Source organism: Gobio gobio, assembly GCF_949357685.1.
Source record: "Gobio gobio genome assembly, chromosome: 25".
Taxonomy (NCBI): domain Eukaryota; kingdom Metazoa; phylum Chordata; class Actinopteri; order Cypriniformes; family Gobionidae; genus Gobio; species Gobio gobio.
Window position 1 is genome coordinate 22,039,679 of NC_137121.1, and position 15,364 is coordinate 22,055,042.

Sequence of the window (15,364 nt, forward strand, 5' to 3'; positions counted from 1 at the left end):
TTTCCTAAACCGACCCATATGTATGAGACACCCCTTCTTGGCATGTTCATCAGAACATCAACAGATTTAATACATAATGTTATTATATGAAATCAGACCTCTGGACTTTTAAAGACTGAGACGTAGCTTTAAATTCATTTGGGAGACTATGTATATATTCACAATTCAAAAAAATAATTTCTGATTATTGGTTATAAGACAAGTTAAACTGACGTAAAATTCTGATGTTTTTAATTTCCTTTGTACATATGAAAATGCCCCAGGCAAGAACAAAATAAAAAGAAATCAACTAAAATGTTATTTGCCAAAACAAAAATGTCAAACATTATAGCGAGACCGAAGTATTTGGACAGCACACCTGTTTGTGCTTATCTAGTATTTAACTTCAAAACCATTGGCATTAATGGGTACTTAACACAAATTAGATGGCTTTTAGTGGTCTCCTTAGTTCCTATGCGTTTTTGGCCAACAGTTGCTGACAGGTCTCACCACCGCAAAATTAACTCACATTCTTCTTGTAAGCTAATCTTGGTGTCCCCATGGAGAGACCCCATCATATGCAGATACTCTGTTCGGCACCCTCCTCCCCTTAAGTTCCTCCACCAGCTTCCCAGATTAGACAAAGAGTGTATCTAACACACACAAACGCAACACGCCTGTGCAGGGCACTAATCCCACATACAAGGCAGAGTAAGAGTTCATGCACACAAAGGAGACATAGTGTTACAAGTATGAGCAACTTTGGGTACCGAAAAGAGCTTGGCAAGTATGAGGACATAGATGAAGATGAACTTCTGGCCTCTCTGACCAGCGAGGAGCTCCAGGAGCTGGAGAAGGTTATGGCTGAAATGGAACCTGATGAGAACGTACCCACCGGCTTAAGGCAGGAGGACCAGACGGCCAAGCAGCCAACAGGAACTTTTTGCAGAGAGGCTCTGCTGAAGTACTGGGAGGACGAGAATCACAGATTGCTTGAGGTAGGGTCTGAATGCAGCAATTGAACAAAGTTAAATTACATTTTTAATGTTTGGTCAGTACCCTTTGTAAGGTACTGACCAAGTGACAAGTTGCACACTCCTAAAGGTACTACGAGATCTAAAAGTGTATCCATCAAAACTACAAAAATGATGCCTTTATTTGAGTAAGGGTCAAGAGATATGCGTACTTTATGGGAACTCAAGAAATCCCATATCTCAGCTTGGGGACTAGAAAATCTGCAGCTTCATAAAATGGATTAAGAATGACTTTTTTCCCTTTGTGAAAAAAGTCTAAAGTATCTGAGAGCTGTCCATTGAGGGCAGACATGTCCTCAATTTTTGCTCGTGAAGGGCCAATTTCCTGCAGTATTTAGCTTCAACTTGCCACAATACACCTACCCAGAAGTTACTTGTAATCCTGAAGACATTAATTACCTTGTTCAGGTGTATTTAAAGGGTTAGTTCACCCAAAAATAACATTTCTGTCATTAATTACGCACCCTCATGTTGTACCAAACCTTTGTTCCTCTTTGGAACACAAATTAAGATATTTTTGATGAAATCCGAGAGCTTTCTGACCCTACAAATACTTCTATGTAGGGTCAGAAAGCTCTCGGATTTCACCAAAAATATTGTCATCACCACTTTCAAGGCCCAGAAAGGTAGTAAAGACATCATTAGTGCAGGGCAGTCTCTGACGCTGGTCATGTTGTATAAACAGTGCAGCGCTTCTGGGTTCTACATCAGAAGACCGGCTCAGTCTTAAGGCCATTACATACTCCGCAAGAACAAAGAAAAAAGTTCTCGCTCCCAGGGCTGCGAGGACAAAATTACGCCATTGTTCGCCTTGTTCTCAACACATCATCGGAGCAGAACCTTTTTCTTGTGGGTGTCCGAGAACTATTGTGTGATTGGTCAGAAATTTAAAGTGGGCAAGGTTAATGCGGAGAAACGGAAATCTTCAGCACCTGCTTTTCTCGTTAAGTAAGGAATGCCCTGCCCAGAACGAACTTTGTTCTTGCCACCTCGAGAAAACTGAAACATTTCTTTGTTCTTGCGGAGTATGAACCAAGCTTTACTTTGTGTTCCGAAAATGAATGAATTTCTTACGGGTTTGGAACGACATGAGGGTTGAGTAATTAATAACAGAATTTTCATTTTTGGGTGAACTAATCTTTTAAAATAAAGTTGGAAAAAAACAGGATTGGATATGTCTGAATTAGGGGTACGGTTAAATCAGGACTGTCAAACTTAGCTCCTGAGTGTAGCTCACCTCTTAGTATAAGGGGTGATATGTGGGATAATCATGATTAGCTTAGTTTAAGAAAACTGGAACTCAATGAGCAGTTCATAAATTGATATATAGAAATAACACTGCCACAAAACATTCAGATTAAAATTTCAGTTTCTTTAATTGAGAGTACCACAACTGCTATTGCTTTGCTTGTGCAGTTGTCTCAGCTGGTGATAGTCTTTCTTAATTAAGAGTCATTGCTTGAGGTATGCCAGTGCTCAACCTTGTTTTCCTTTCTATGGTGACACACAGGACAGCATGGATGAGTGCCAGACAGATAAGAGTGAACAGGAATGTGGCAGTGAAGAGCCTGAGGATAATGAAGAGGAGGGAGGGCAACAAAATAGGGGGTTTCGAAAGGGGGGTGATGGGGAGAAAGAAGTTAGGTCAAGCAATTGGAATTTTGTGGACTTAGATTGCAAGAGGAATGGCATCCATAAAGGTTCCCTCCACAATCACATTTCCCCAGACAAGCCAAGTGGTAACACCACCGATATTGACAAGACCTTGGAGAACATCTTGAGTAATGACACCTCCTTGAGTGAAGTCAACCTAAATAACATCGAGAACATATCCCAAGGGATTTTAGTGAGTTTTGCTAATGCCTTAATCTCAAACACTCACGTTGAGGTTTTCAGCATTGCCAACACCCATGCGGATGACCAAGTAGCTTTGGCCTTGGCCAAAATGCTGAAGAAGAACTGCAGCATCACCAACCTTAATGTTGAGTCCAACTTCATTTCAGGCAAAGGTATCCTGGCTTTGATTGGGTCACTTCAGTACAACACCACACTGGTGGAGCTCCGATTCCACAACCAGAGGCATATCTGTGGAGGCCAAGCGGAGATGGAGATGGTGAAATTGCTGAGGGACAACACCACCCTGTTGAAACTAGGATACCACTTTGACTTACCTGGCCCAAGGATGAGCGCAACTGGGATTTTAACCCGCAACCAGGACCGCCAGAGGCAAAAGCGGCTACAGCAAAGGAAAGAGCAAGACAATTTGGAAAGAAGTGAAGAACAATCAAAAACATGGGACACTGTGGACAATACGCAGTCATTTCAATTCCACATTTCAACAGAAGAGGATGCTACACTAGCGAAGCAGAACTTGGTCTCTGCTCATTTACCACAACAACCTCACAGTGGTGTGAAGAACGTGCCGACTAGGAAAATTGCTGAAATGGTCAAGCAACAAGAAGAAACCTCAATGGATGGTGTAGGTCGAAACCAGGCTAATGCAAATAAAGGACACAAACTCACAGAGGACAAACATGGCAATAACATTCTTCAAGATGAAAAAATATTACCTTTGAGAAGACAAGAGGACAGAAATAATCTGGGAGGCACCCAGGGGTCAACGCGTGATGATCTATTGGCAGCCATTCGTGGCAGCAACATTGGTACACTACGAAGGGTAAGATGTTTAGCATTTGTCCAGGACATAAGAGTAGCCAAGCCTTAAATAAAACAGTACCCAAATTTGCAGAATAGGAACTTAAAAAAAAAAGGGTTTGGTGTACGCCAACCCTGCCAAGTCAGGTATCTTGGAAATTGGTCGCAAGACTAAGCAATAATTACCTTTTTATACAAAGAATTGAATGATTCATTCAGTGTGTCCTGGTTGAGATAATATAAGTTACCATGAAATCATTATCCAGGCAGTGGCAAACACTTCTATCAGAAGGAGAAAAACACATACAAGTTTGGGACAATATGAGGATGAGTAAATGATCATAGAATTTATTTTAAATCCTAAATAAGACATTATTAGTACACTTTGTGGCTTTCGCTCAATGTATCTGCCATGGATGCTGCAGATATGAACTGTTTTTCATAATATATTTGGTAGTTGTAACATTAAAATGACCAGCATTTTCTTTTTTCTTCTTGCAGGTCCCCAATCATCATTGTTCCTAAGGTATGAAAATTAATCTGTATAACAAATAACTCAAATGAAAACCTTTGTTCTCTTTTCCCATGTTGAAATTGACCTAGGTTTTTTAAATATATATATATATTTAACAATAGTATATTTCAGAATTTCTTTCCACCAACAAAATATTATGCTCTATAAGTACTGGTACAGATTGGACAGCTGTTTTGTAACAAATCATACGAGACAAATCCAAAAAGAAAGAGATTGCCATAATTGGACCGGTCATGCAACTTAAGGTTGATCCTGTTTGATTCAATAAATTTAGCCATCAAAGATAAAAAGTACAGGCATACAACATTTTTTTAGAAGTTGCCAAAGCTGCATTGCAAAAACGTAGATTTCTAAAAAGAAATGCACCATATCTCAGGTTTGTAAATATTACCATTTATTTAAGTATAGAATTTAGTGTTTTCATTCCACATTCCAACCCTTTTGTAAGATCTGATGTCAATTTTACACATTTTTCAGCACTATCCTAAACGGACAAGGACAGAAAATTCATTTCAGACAGACAATACTGTTAAACCAGCATTAATTGTGCACAATGGTTTGTTGTTTTTCCATGACCTTAAATGTAGTTGTCAGTCAGACATTGACCTGTAAAAGCTTGTAACAAATGGAAGTTTAAATTGTAACTTTGTGAAGTGCTTTTTTTTTCTCTCTTTTCATTTCTTCTTGATATGACTGGAAATTCTATATTTGTGTGAATTGATGGCTTTTCACATTCAGGAGAAAGCTGTACGTACTCATGACTTTGCCGGTTTGAATTCACTGTATATTATTTTCTTGTTAATAAAGTGAAATCAAAAACTCCAAACGGTCTATTTGTGACGTGCAATGTAGTGTGACGCTGATCGTGATTACCACAGAAATCATATTTAGTGTTCAGCCAATGTGTTCTCTTCCTGCAGTGAATTTCCTTTTGTTATTCGTGCAAAAATATATATAGCCTCAATATATCAGCCTGGTGTACATTTACAAGGGAAACAATACAGGGGACATACATATTCTGATAGGAGAACCTCTTACCAAATCTAAGAAGGCTAAACTAGGATTTGAATAAGAAAATCGAAGGTACAGAAAAGTAGGGTATGAAAATAGTGTTATCTAAATCATTAATCAACAATTAATAAGGACATCAAGCGTCCCGTCCATCTCCCTTTCCCCACTCGCAGGGAAACAAAAACATTCAGGTCAACAAATCATGAAAATCCTGGCATAAAACTTCACATGGTTATTCCAGGACATTATTTTACAGAGGATAAATGACAAAACTTTACAGATTACATGAGGTATTGCACAATTATTAAAAAAACAAAACAAAACAAAAAGCAAAAAGGCAACAAAAATATACAGCGATTTCAAAAAAAAAAAAAAAAAAAAACTGAATGAGAGTAAAATTTGGGGAAGTGAGATTTTAGTATAATTTACTCTACTGGGTGGGGTTAATGTTGGGGGATTAATCATCCCATTCGTCATCATCCTCAAAGTCTTCTTCATCGTCATCATCCTCATCTTCATCTGAGGACCCAAAAAAGACGCATAACCACCGTAAATAACTCATTACTTACTGACAACGGAGCTCATGCTCAAACTCAAGCGAACAAACGTCAGTGAATGCTAAAAATGCTGTGTTTTAAGAATGAACGTGACAAAAATAATCTTTTAAATTGGACTATTTTAACAAGACACGCCATCTTAAAAAGTAAAGCTGGAGCATTTCTAATATGTAAGCTCAAGTAACCAAACTTTGGAGCCATTGAGTGGCTTGTCTAGGACAAACCTTTGAGAGAGTGAAACAGGCACTTACCTGAGGAGTGGATGGCTTTGCTCCTCTTCTGCATCACCTCCATCAAAGCTCCAACAATGCCCGCTGACTGAGCAGGGGTGGGTGGTCCTGAGTCATTATCTGATACCTGAACATTCAAGAATATAGGAATCAAATAAATAACGGTCTCTAGATGATTATATAATGATTTATATTATTACAAAGTATATGGAGACTTGATACTGAAAATATCAAATCAGTCTACAAGCAATCGATAATAGATCTTTACTAACTTAACTTTTCTAACCTTTTCTATTTTATACATAATGTTTTTGAAAGACATCTCATGCTCACTAAAGCTGCATTTATTTGATAAATACAGTAAAATCAGTAATATTGTGAAATACTATTAAAATGTAATGTAAATGTTTTCCATTTGAATTAGTGCAAATCGATTAATCGCATCCAAAATAAAAGTTTGTGTTTACATAACATGTGCGTGTACTGTGTATAATTATTTTGTATAATACCAGTCAAAAGTTTGGAATCATTAAGATTTTTTCATGTTTTTAAAGAAGTCTCTTCAGCTCACGAACGCTGCATTTATGTTATTAAAAATACAAAAAAGCTGTAATATTGTGAAATATTATTAAAATCTAAAATAACAGTTTTCTATTTGAATATATTCTAAAATGTAATTTATTCCTGTGATGCAAAGATGAATTTTGAGCATCACTACTCCAGTCTTCAGTGTTAAATGGTCCTTCAGAAATCATTCTAATATGATATTAATAATATTTTATTTACTTTATTACTGTACCTGAATACACTGCAGTTAGACCTTACTTTATTTGTACTATTTTATATTGTATTTATCTATGATTGTAATTAGTGTATTTGATCGATTATTTCACTTGCCTTTAATGATGGTTGAACTTTATTAGTTATGCTAGTAGTTTTTGCTGTGGTATCGAAGTACTTAGAGTGTGCTTTAAGTAGGGCTGGACAATAATTCAATATCAATATTTAATTTTTTCAATAACGGTGATATGATTTTTAAACACATTTCCGTTATTTCGATATATATTACGCTGCATTCACACGGGGCGTCAGCGCTTACGCTTCTCATTTACTTTGAATGGGTGATGTCATGTGTGACCGAACTGTATGATGACGCAATGACGTACACTACAGACACGCAGCCAGTGCTCAGCAGTAGTAGGCTAAGATCCAACGCGGCAAATTTTAGTTACAAAATGAGTACCCCTGACCGCAATACAAATGTGACTGAAAGAGCTTCCACAAGTAAGGAGAAACAACAATCTACAATGAGTGTAAATCTTCACTCTTGACAGGTAAGCAGGCGATCTTTCACTATTTTCCGGGACACATCAGGATGGGTAAGCGTTTGCAATTCCTCACCGTTTTGAGCTGGATGCCCTGTCGAATCTGGTCGAGCAGCGCGTCACGTCCTGTGGACGACACTGGCCTGTTGTTTTGCTCCACTTTCTTTAGCTGAGTGCCCTCCCTGATTTGATCCAGCAAAGCTGACTTCCCGCCCAGGGGCGAGGGCGTTGATTCGCCGTGGCCTCCATCGACTTCAGGAGGTGGAGGAGGTCCAGGAGGAGGTGGTGGAGGAGGAGGTGGAGGTGGGGCGCCTCCTCCAGATGAAGGTGGTGGCGGCGGGGGAGGAGGCATGGAGGCGGGGGCAGGTGGAGGGGGAGGTGGATGCCCTCTGCTGGGAGGTGGTGGTGGAGGCGCTCCCATACTCGGCCGGGATGGAGGAGGCGGAGGGGGAGCGCTTGTGGGTGCCCTTGAAGGTGGAGGGGGTGGTGGGGCTCCTCGCCCCCGCACTGGGGGTGGGGGAGGTGGGGGCCCAGGTGTGTGAGGAGGGGGTGGGGGAGGCGGGCCGCCCCGCGAGGGAGGAGGCGGGGGTGCTGAAAAAGATTAGTTTTTTTTTTTTTTTTAATGCTAAGACTTTTCATGTATTAGCATAGCTTAAAGACCCCATGAAACAAAATTGGAGATTTAAATCCATATCTATTAGCTTTGAAGCATCTGTACACTAGTTGAAAAAATAAACTAGCAGATATATGCACTTAATTTTCTCTTCTGGCAAAACAACAGTAACAACTCAATTACATAAAAACGAATAATAGTAAAAAATAATAATGATAATACTCAAATACAAAAAAACTGAATTACATTATAAATCATTATCAAATTTAATTTAAATATATTAAATAAAAAAAATTGCCGAACATTGGTAAATGTGACTGTGCCGAATATACTAAAAAACCTTTTAATAAGATTTGTGTATACTACCTGTCTATATTTCCGTTTCATCGAACACATGGGGTCTTTAATGCTGGAGCAAGACTTTTATTCTAGAGGAAGAACCCTTACCCAAAGTGTTGCACCACAAAAATCACACCAATCAGTAACAAATGGCACTTCACACTAGGGCTGCACAATAAATCGCAATTTACCCGAAATAGCAAAAGCTGCGATTCTTTTTTATGCACAGCTTGTCAGTGAAGCACGGCTCTATGATCAGTATTAAATACTACTCCATCTGAAAGCACTGCAAGTTTGAGTCGCTTATAACGCACATTCGAAAAAGCAACACACGTCAAACATCTTTCCATACATGTGAAGCATTTATGAACAAAAGACACCATTTAATAACATGTTTTTACTCCAAACTCGCTTCATAACGTCAGTTGAGTGTTAGAAAACATCCTTCTGTTAGCTGATGTAGCTTCTTTTTACGCTAAATGAAGCACACAACATATTTCATAGAATACTATATAGTGATAAAGGCTATGTCGATTAGCATTAAAGTAAAAATATCATTTCCTATCATGAAAATACAGAGAAGGCTTGAAGAACTCAGATAAACCATATATTGTCGCAGTCGTGTGTTTATTAATCATGTTTAATCTTCTGTTTATTCAGCTACAGAGATAGTATGATGCCCATAGGGATTTCCAAGAATGACGTGTGTTATTGTACATCTGCAAAGCGTATATTTGGAGTTTCTGCACAAGAGCGCCCCTTGGCTTTCAGATGGAGCAGCAGTTACTGCTGATCACAAGCTGTGTATAATAAAAAATTAATTAATTACGGTTTAATTTGATTATTCGGGCAGCCCTACTTCACACTTTGCTTTCTCAAGACATATTACTGAAGTCATATTATTAAGAGATCAAACATGTTTTGAAAAGATCAACGCAAATGCCTCGAAAAATCATGAAACATATCCATAAACAAATATTCTACCATAAAGTTGCATTAAATGTAGGTTAAACAGAACTCGGTTACAGCTACGATTTACTTCAAAGTGTTAAAATATTCGGTAACACTACAATAAGGTTCCATTGACAACATTGGTCAACGATATTAGTTAGCATGACCTAACAATGAACAACACTTCTAAAGCATGTATTGTGCAATAAGTAAGATTTTTGAGTACTTACAATATCTCAAATGTTTCCAACTACTTGTAAATCGTGAGAAAATTGCGGGACGTGTGAGGGAGTCACCAGTCAATGGCGTCATTTCCGCGTTTCCCTCGGTTTACGCTTTTACTGACCATGGAAACAGACGTTGACAACTGCGTAACGTCTAGAGGCATGCTGTTGTAGTTTCGAACAAAATGAGAAATCAAAAGAGGACCAGTATCGACATGGTGTTTTCGAGATGGCGAGAGCTTCGCAACAAACTTTGACTTGACAGAGATACCGTTCTTGCATGTGCTTTATTAGATGGGTGAGCAAATGTACATAAAACGAATCAATGTTATGTAGCTCAACATGATGAAATATTAGAATATCATCAGTATGATGTTCTAATGTTGATGTAGCTTATACTGCTAGTCTCATACAACCAGCAACCCAGACACAGAATAACATTATAACTTTCAACACACTCAAACACTGTTTAGAAAGTGTAGACCAAGTGAACAGCACTGCGTTTCCTCACAATTTTAATACGTCAAATAAACTGACCTGTATGTTTTGGCAGGGCAGCGTTTTTTTCAGTTGAGACTCTTTACTTGTTACGTGTTACTAGTATCTCATTTCACAGATAGTCTGTTTCTATATTGATTCTATATAAAAATGTTGATAAAATGTAAAGGATTTGCTCTGGCTCTTGTTTTAAATAATTTGTTCCGTTATTATGCTTCTTGTTTTCATCTGTTGACGTTGTACAAACAGATTGTGGCGGTTGGTCGGTGTTGTATTTGTCCCGCCCCTCCTCCACTGTGATTGGACGGCTGGGTGAAAAGTGACAGTGATGAGCGCTGCGTTTTATTTAAAGTTGAATATTCTCGGCGCTTGATCGTGAAACGCGACGCTCCCATTGAAAGCAATTAGATACGCCAGCCAGTAGTGTGAAAAAACGCTTTGGTGGACACACAGCCTTAGTAATACATCATTAAAATCAAAAGATGTATCTGTTCATATCATTTAACGGACCTGAGCTAACATGAACTAACAATGAACAGTTGTATTTTTATTAACTTAAATTTACAACGCTTGATAAATACTGCAATTCATGTAATTGTTAATTGTTAGTTAATGCATCAACAAACATTCACTAATGGAACCTTACTGTAAAGTGTTACCACATTTTTTTTATTATTTTTTTTTTTAAAACAACCCATGCCAATCTGCAAAAATTCAGACCTCTTATACATGCAAATCTGAGCATGAAACACACGTTCTACCTACCGCTCCACCTGGGAGGACCTGAAGGAAAAACCACATGTACTGATCAAATATAGAAATGCTAATATATGCACCCAAATTCTGTGTAAAAAACCTCGGAGGAACATGTTACAGCTACATTCTCTTAAATTTCACAATAACTATACTTTTATGATATTAAGATTTCTCTTAGAGAAAACAGATTGTATGGCATTTTTGTGTGTAGTTGGAATGAAAACTACTTTTGTTGATTCAAGCCAGACTTTCTGACAGCGTATGGTTGATGGACAGACATGTCAATACGAGAAGGCCACAAATCGCAGGTGTTCAGTGCAGCGAGTGTGTGACAGCGATCAGTCTCACCTTGTCTCCTCAGCTCATTCTTCACAGCCTCTACGCCGCCCTTCTTCTCAATGAAGTCGTAGATGACCTTCGACGTCTCCTTGTCTTTGAGCTGGGCCTCAGAGATGCCACACATGTCAAACAAGTTCTTCAGCTCTGGGTCCAAATTATTCAACTGCAAAACAAAAAAATGGTAAAGCAGTGAGACATTCCTTTTAGTAACATTTTATAATAACCTTCATTAATAAATAATTAAACCCTTCATAATGCTTAACAGATCATTAGCTATACTGACATGGCTAGAAATATGAGATGAGATGCTTGTTAATGTTATTTTTTATTATTATTTAATATAAATTGAAATGATTAAACATATTCAATGCATATGATCATAGACTTAATCTACAAATGATTTTGACGGATGGTTTACAATGATTGAAAAGCTTTATTAATGAATCAATAAACAATGTTTTACAGATCATTAGTTGATATATACATGTATATATATGCATGTTCATGTCCAAATATGGTCTGTGAGACATTAAAAACACCATGAGCATCACGCGTACTTGAGTATGTAGTAGAATAGATGAAGCAACAGAACAAGCAGATCATACATCTATAGCAGTGTTTTGCGCTTTAATATTCACGGACCATGTCACGATATGATTTATTGTACAGCTCTACTTTCGATGTATTCATTCATCCATCAGTTTGCGTGTTTTACCTGATCCCCCCCCCCCCCCCTTTGTATTATTTATTTATTTGTAAAAATGTAAAAATCTTGAAAAGATTATAATTGGACCTCAACATTATAAAATAAACAATGCAGTTCATTAAGCCTTTAAATGAATGTTAGCATTCAAATGCACATTAACAAATAAGCTTTAAATCATTATATAACACTTAGATAAACGTAGATAAACATTAACAAGCACATTCTCTAGCTAGTTGAGTATTTATTAACTGTTACAATCTGTTAAGCATTATACAATGATTTATTAATGACAGTTATTATAAAAAGTGTTACCTTTCTTTTTTTATTCACATACAATAGTTTGTAACAGACAGATTCAACCAATACTGACGGAACTGTTTGTTTACTAGATTTCATAAATGAAATACTAGTGCTTGCAAGGCAGCAAAAGAATAGAGATCAAGTTAGGTAAAACTAGAAGTTTTAAATTTTCTGAAGAAAACAACACTAGGGTGTTGTGAGTGGTTGCCAGGGTGTTGCTAAGTAGTTCTCTTAGAGAAATTCTGGCTGGATTGCTAGGCTGTTCTGCATGCTTTCTTACTGGTCCAACTCAAAAACTTAAGAAATTATTATTATTTTTTTTTTACCCCTGAATTCTGTCTGCTAGGTAAAACTGTTAGCGCTCCTCTTCTGTATAAGCCGAATAGTTTGAGGTATCATTCATAAGTTATTATGTGCCAAAATGTTATATTTAGGGTTAGGGGTTTGTTTAGATCACCAACCTTAAGAATGAGCAATAGAATTAGTGACGCTTGCCTTAGTAAGCACAACTAAATATAGATAGAGGGAGAAAGAGAGAGATATTAATGATAATATGCCAAAATGATGAATTAAATGGATGCAAAAGCAGAAGGCCCAATCACATTCCAATATGCAAATAGATGGAAGACAGCCAATCGTAACTAAGTATGCAAATATCACCATCACTGTGGGTTAGTTTTTAAATGCTGAACTGGAAGTTAATAGCTTTCAAACTTCAATCATCCATTTTTTTAAGGTAAGAAAATTAAAACGAGAAAAATATTATGTTAAAAATAAAATTAATAAATACATATTTTTAAAGATAACATTTTAAGTGCAAGTTAAAGTCATTTTCAAACTTTAATCTTAAATATATTTAAAGGTATATTGTCTATAGGAAGAAAAGAAACCAATTAGGTTAAAATAAATACAAATCATTTTTTTATTTGTTAATGAGAATGTTCAAAACTTTAATCTTGAATGCATTTAAAAAAGTGTAACGTCTTAAATTTAGGCTAAAATAAAATAAAAATGATAAAGAAACAATAAATATTTCTTAAAGATATTAACACAGAGATTTTCTTTCATCTTAATTTCTTAAAAGGAATAACATTTATAGAAATTGAAAATAGGATTACAGCTAAAAAAAATTAAATCTATTATTATACTAATATCAAGCTTAAATTTCTTCAGGGTATAATGTTTATAGTAATTAAAAATAGAATATATATAATAATCTAAAATAAAAAATATATAATAAACGTTATTTTAATTCAATTAGATTAAAAAACTGATATTTGCTTAAACAAAAACATTTCTAAGTGTAAATTAATAAGGATTTTCAAACTTTAATATTAATTTAATTAATTTAATATTAAGTTATTATTTATAGAAACTAAAAACACAAGGTATTAATAAATACAATCAATAAATATTTGGTTTTAAGTAAAACAAATATATTTTCAAGTGTAAGTCAATGGGCATTGACTTTATACCTTTTAAAATACATTTTAGATTAAAGTTTGTAATGTTTATAGAAAATAAAATAGCACATTCAGACTAAAATAAAAATAAAAAAATATTTTTTAAAGATAATATTTTCAAGCGTAGGTTAATTGGAATTATCTAAAATGTAAGATTACATTTCTTTAAATAGTATAACAGAAGGCTAAAATAAATAAATGCACTTTCAATAAATATTTAAGACTTTACATAAAGACACACTTTTAAGATACAATCAAGAAGATTAAAATAAAAGTTGTAAGATAAATTTCAATGCAATTCTGCCTTGCAAGCACCACAATAACCCAGCTTTCATGCCGCTCTCAAATCCAGCGCAATCCTGCCACCTTGTGGGGAAACTGCTAATGGTAAAAATTTCTGGTAAACCCATCCATTATAACATGCACAACATTCCAGCTGCATGCATAATGCACAACTTCAAATGCAAGAGCTTCTTCAGAGAATCTGCACATTTTTCCAGCGACTTCAGTGTCACCATCCCATTTTAGTGCAATAGGTGGCCGGAATTTCTAAATGCATCATTAAAGGGCAATCTGCATGATTTCCATAGCAAACGGTTAACCATAAAATGATTTAAAATACCATACACAGAGCAAATATGTGTACAAACGCAATCTGGGTTGTGTTGTGGGCGTCAGGCTGCATATTCAAGCGTCAGATGCTTCAGCCTGCATGAACACAAGGCCATTGAGGCATTTCATCATGCCATCGCTACACAGGTCAGCATTGTTTTCCTATGAGAGATTCTTCCATATGTATGTAAGAGCGTGTACGACTTTGAGAGCGTGTGAGTGTGTCGGTGGGGGTGACAGAGCAAGTCATTGTTGTGTACTCACATCGAAGCCTGTGTTCGGATCCCATCCTACATGACCGATGTGCCTGGAAAACATTGCGTTGAGCACAGTCAGAACGGCACAAACATACGGATAGTGACGGGAAAAACCAATATGATGGGAGAAAAAGACTTTACACAAACCAAACTTTTGTGTTTGCTAGTGGAACTTGTGTTCTTTGCAAGCGAACGCAAAATGTCTTGGGGGAATGCAAATCTTTTGCGAAAGAACGCAAAAGCATTAAAACATATTTTTTCCCCAATCTAATATTTTTCCATCAGCACCTTTAGGGGATCTGAACAAATACAACATGAGGAAAGTAAAAATTTTCACTTAAAAGCATAAAACATAAACCAATCTACATGTTGCAGTGTTTGGGCCTTATTTTAACAATCTAAGTGCATGGTCTAAAGCGCAAGTGCACTAAGGGTGTGTCCGAATCCACTTTTGCTAGTTTAACGACTGAAAAAATGGTTGGCGTGTTTTGGGCGCAACGTGCAATAAACCAATCAGTGTCATCTCCCATTCCCTTTAAAAGCTAGTTGCGCTCGCACCATGGCGGATTCGCTATTTACATGGCGGAATTTGCTTTAAAAAATGTTGTGTGCTGCTGCACGTCCCTGTGTGTGTAATAAGCAGAGTGTATTCATTTGTGGACCCGCCTATAGGCGCATATTACTAACGCACTCTTTAAATAACAAAAAATACTGCGACTTTAGACCAGGTTTTTGTTGGTCAATGGAGCAGTCGTTTTCAGTTGCCTCAAAATAGCAACACGCCAACAATGCGCCTGAACACACCTTGTTTTCAGGCCAGCACACCCATGGGCGCGAGTGCATTTTCTATTTAAACACCGTGGCACAGCACGTGAAAATTATAACTGCGTCGAGTTGAAACTAGCAAAATACGCTTGCATTTTGCTGGTCGCATTGCACCAGGAGTATGATAGGGCTCATAGTTTTTGAGCACATGGACA

The 15,364-nt window shown here is 36.8% G+C and overlaps 2 protein-coding genes across 5 annotated transcripts in view; one reads left to right on the forward strand and one right to left on the reverse strand.

Annotated features, from left to right (window-relative positions):
- Nucleotides 1-607: 607 nt before the first annotated feature.
- Nucleotides 608-5,026, forward strand: lmod2a (leiomodin 2 (cardiac) a). The gene is made up of 4 exons (XM_079809216.1): nt 608-977; nt 2,524-3,690; nt 4,170-4,194; nt 4,681-5,026. Exons 1-3 carry the CDS (start codon nt 732-734, stop codon nt 4,191-4,193), a joined length of 1,437 nt encoding a protein of 478 aa, XP_079665342.1. The 5' UTR covers nt 608-731; the 3' UTR covers nt 4,194; nt 4,681-5,026.
- The window catches only part of wasla (WASP like actin nucleation promoting factor a), a 34,948-nt gene continuing 24,160 nt past the window's right edge, over nt 4,577-15,364 (reverse strand). For 2 of the 4 annotated variants that reach the window (XM_079809215.1, XM_079809213.1), the window contains 5 exons: nt 14,392-14,434; nt 11,056-11,209; nt 7,403-7,917; nt 6,023-6,128; nt 4,577-5,733 (listed from right to left, as the gene is read on the reverse strand). In XM_079809215.1, the coding sequence (XP_079665341.1) occupies nt 5,672-5,733; nt 6,023-6,128; nt 7,403-7,917; nt 11,056-11,209; nt 14,392-14,434 (880 nt within the window). In that variant the 3' untranslated portion in view covers nt 4,577-5,671. Of the gene's footprint in view, nt 5,734-6,022; nt 6,129-7,402; nt 7,918-10,716; nt 10,735-11,055; nt 11,210-14,391; nt 14,435-15,364 lie in introns of all 4 variants that reach the window. The other 2 variants (XM_079809214.1, XM_079809212.1) reach the window with 2 other exon arrangements.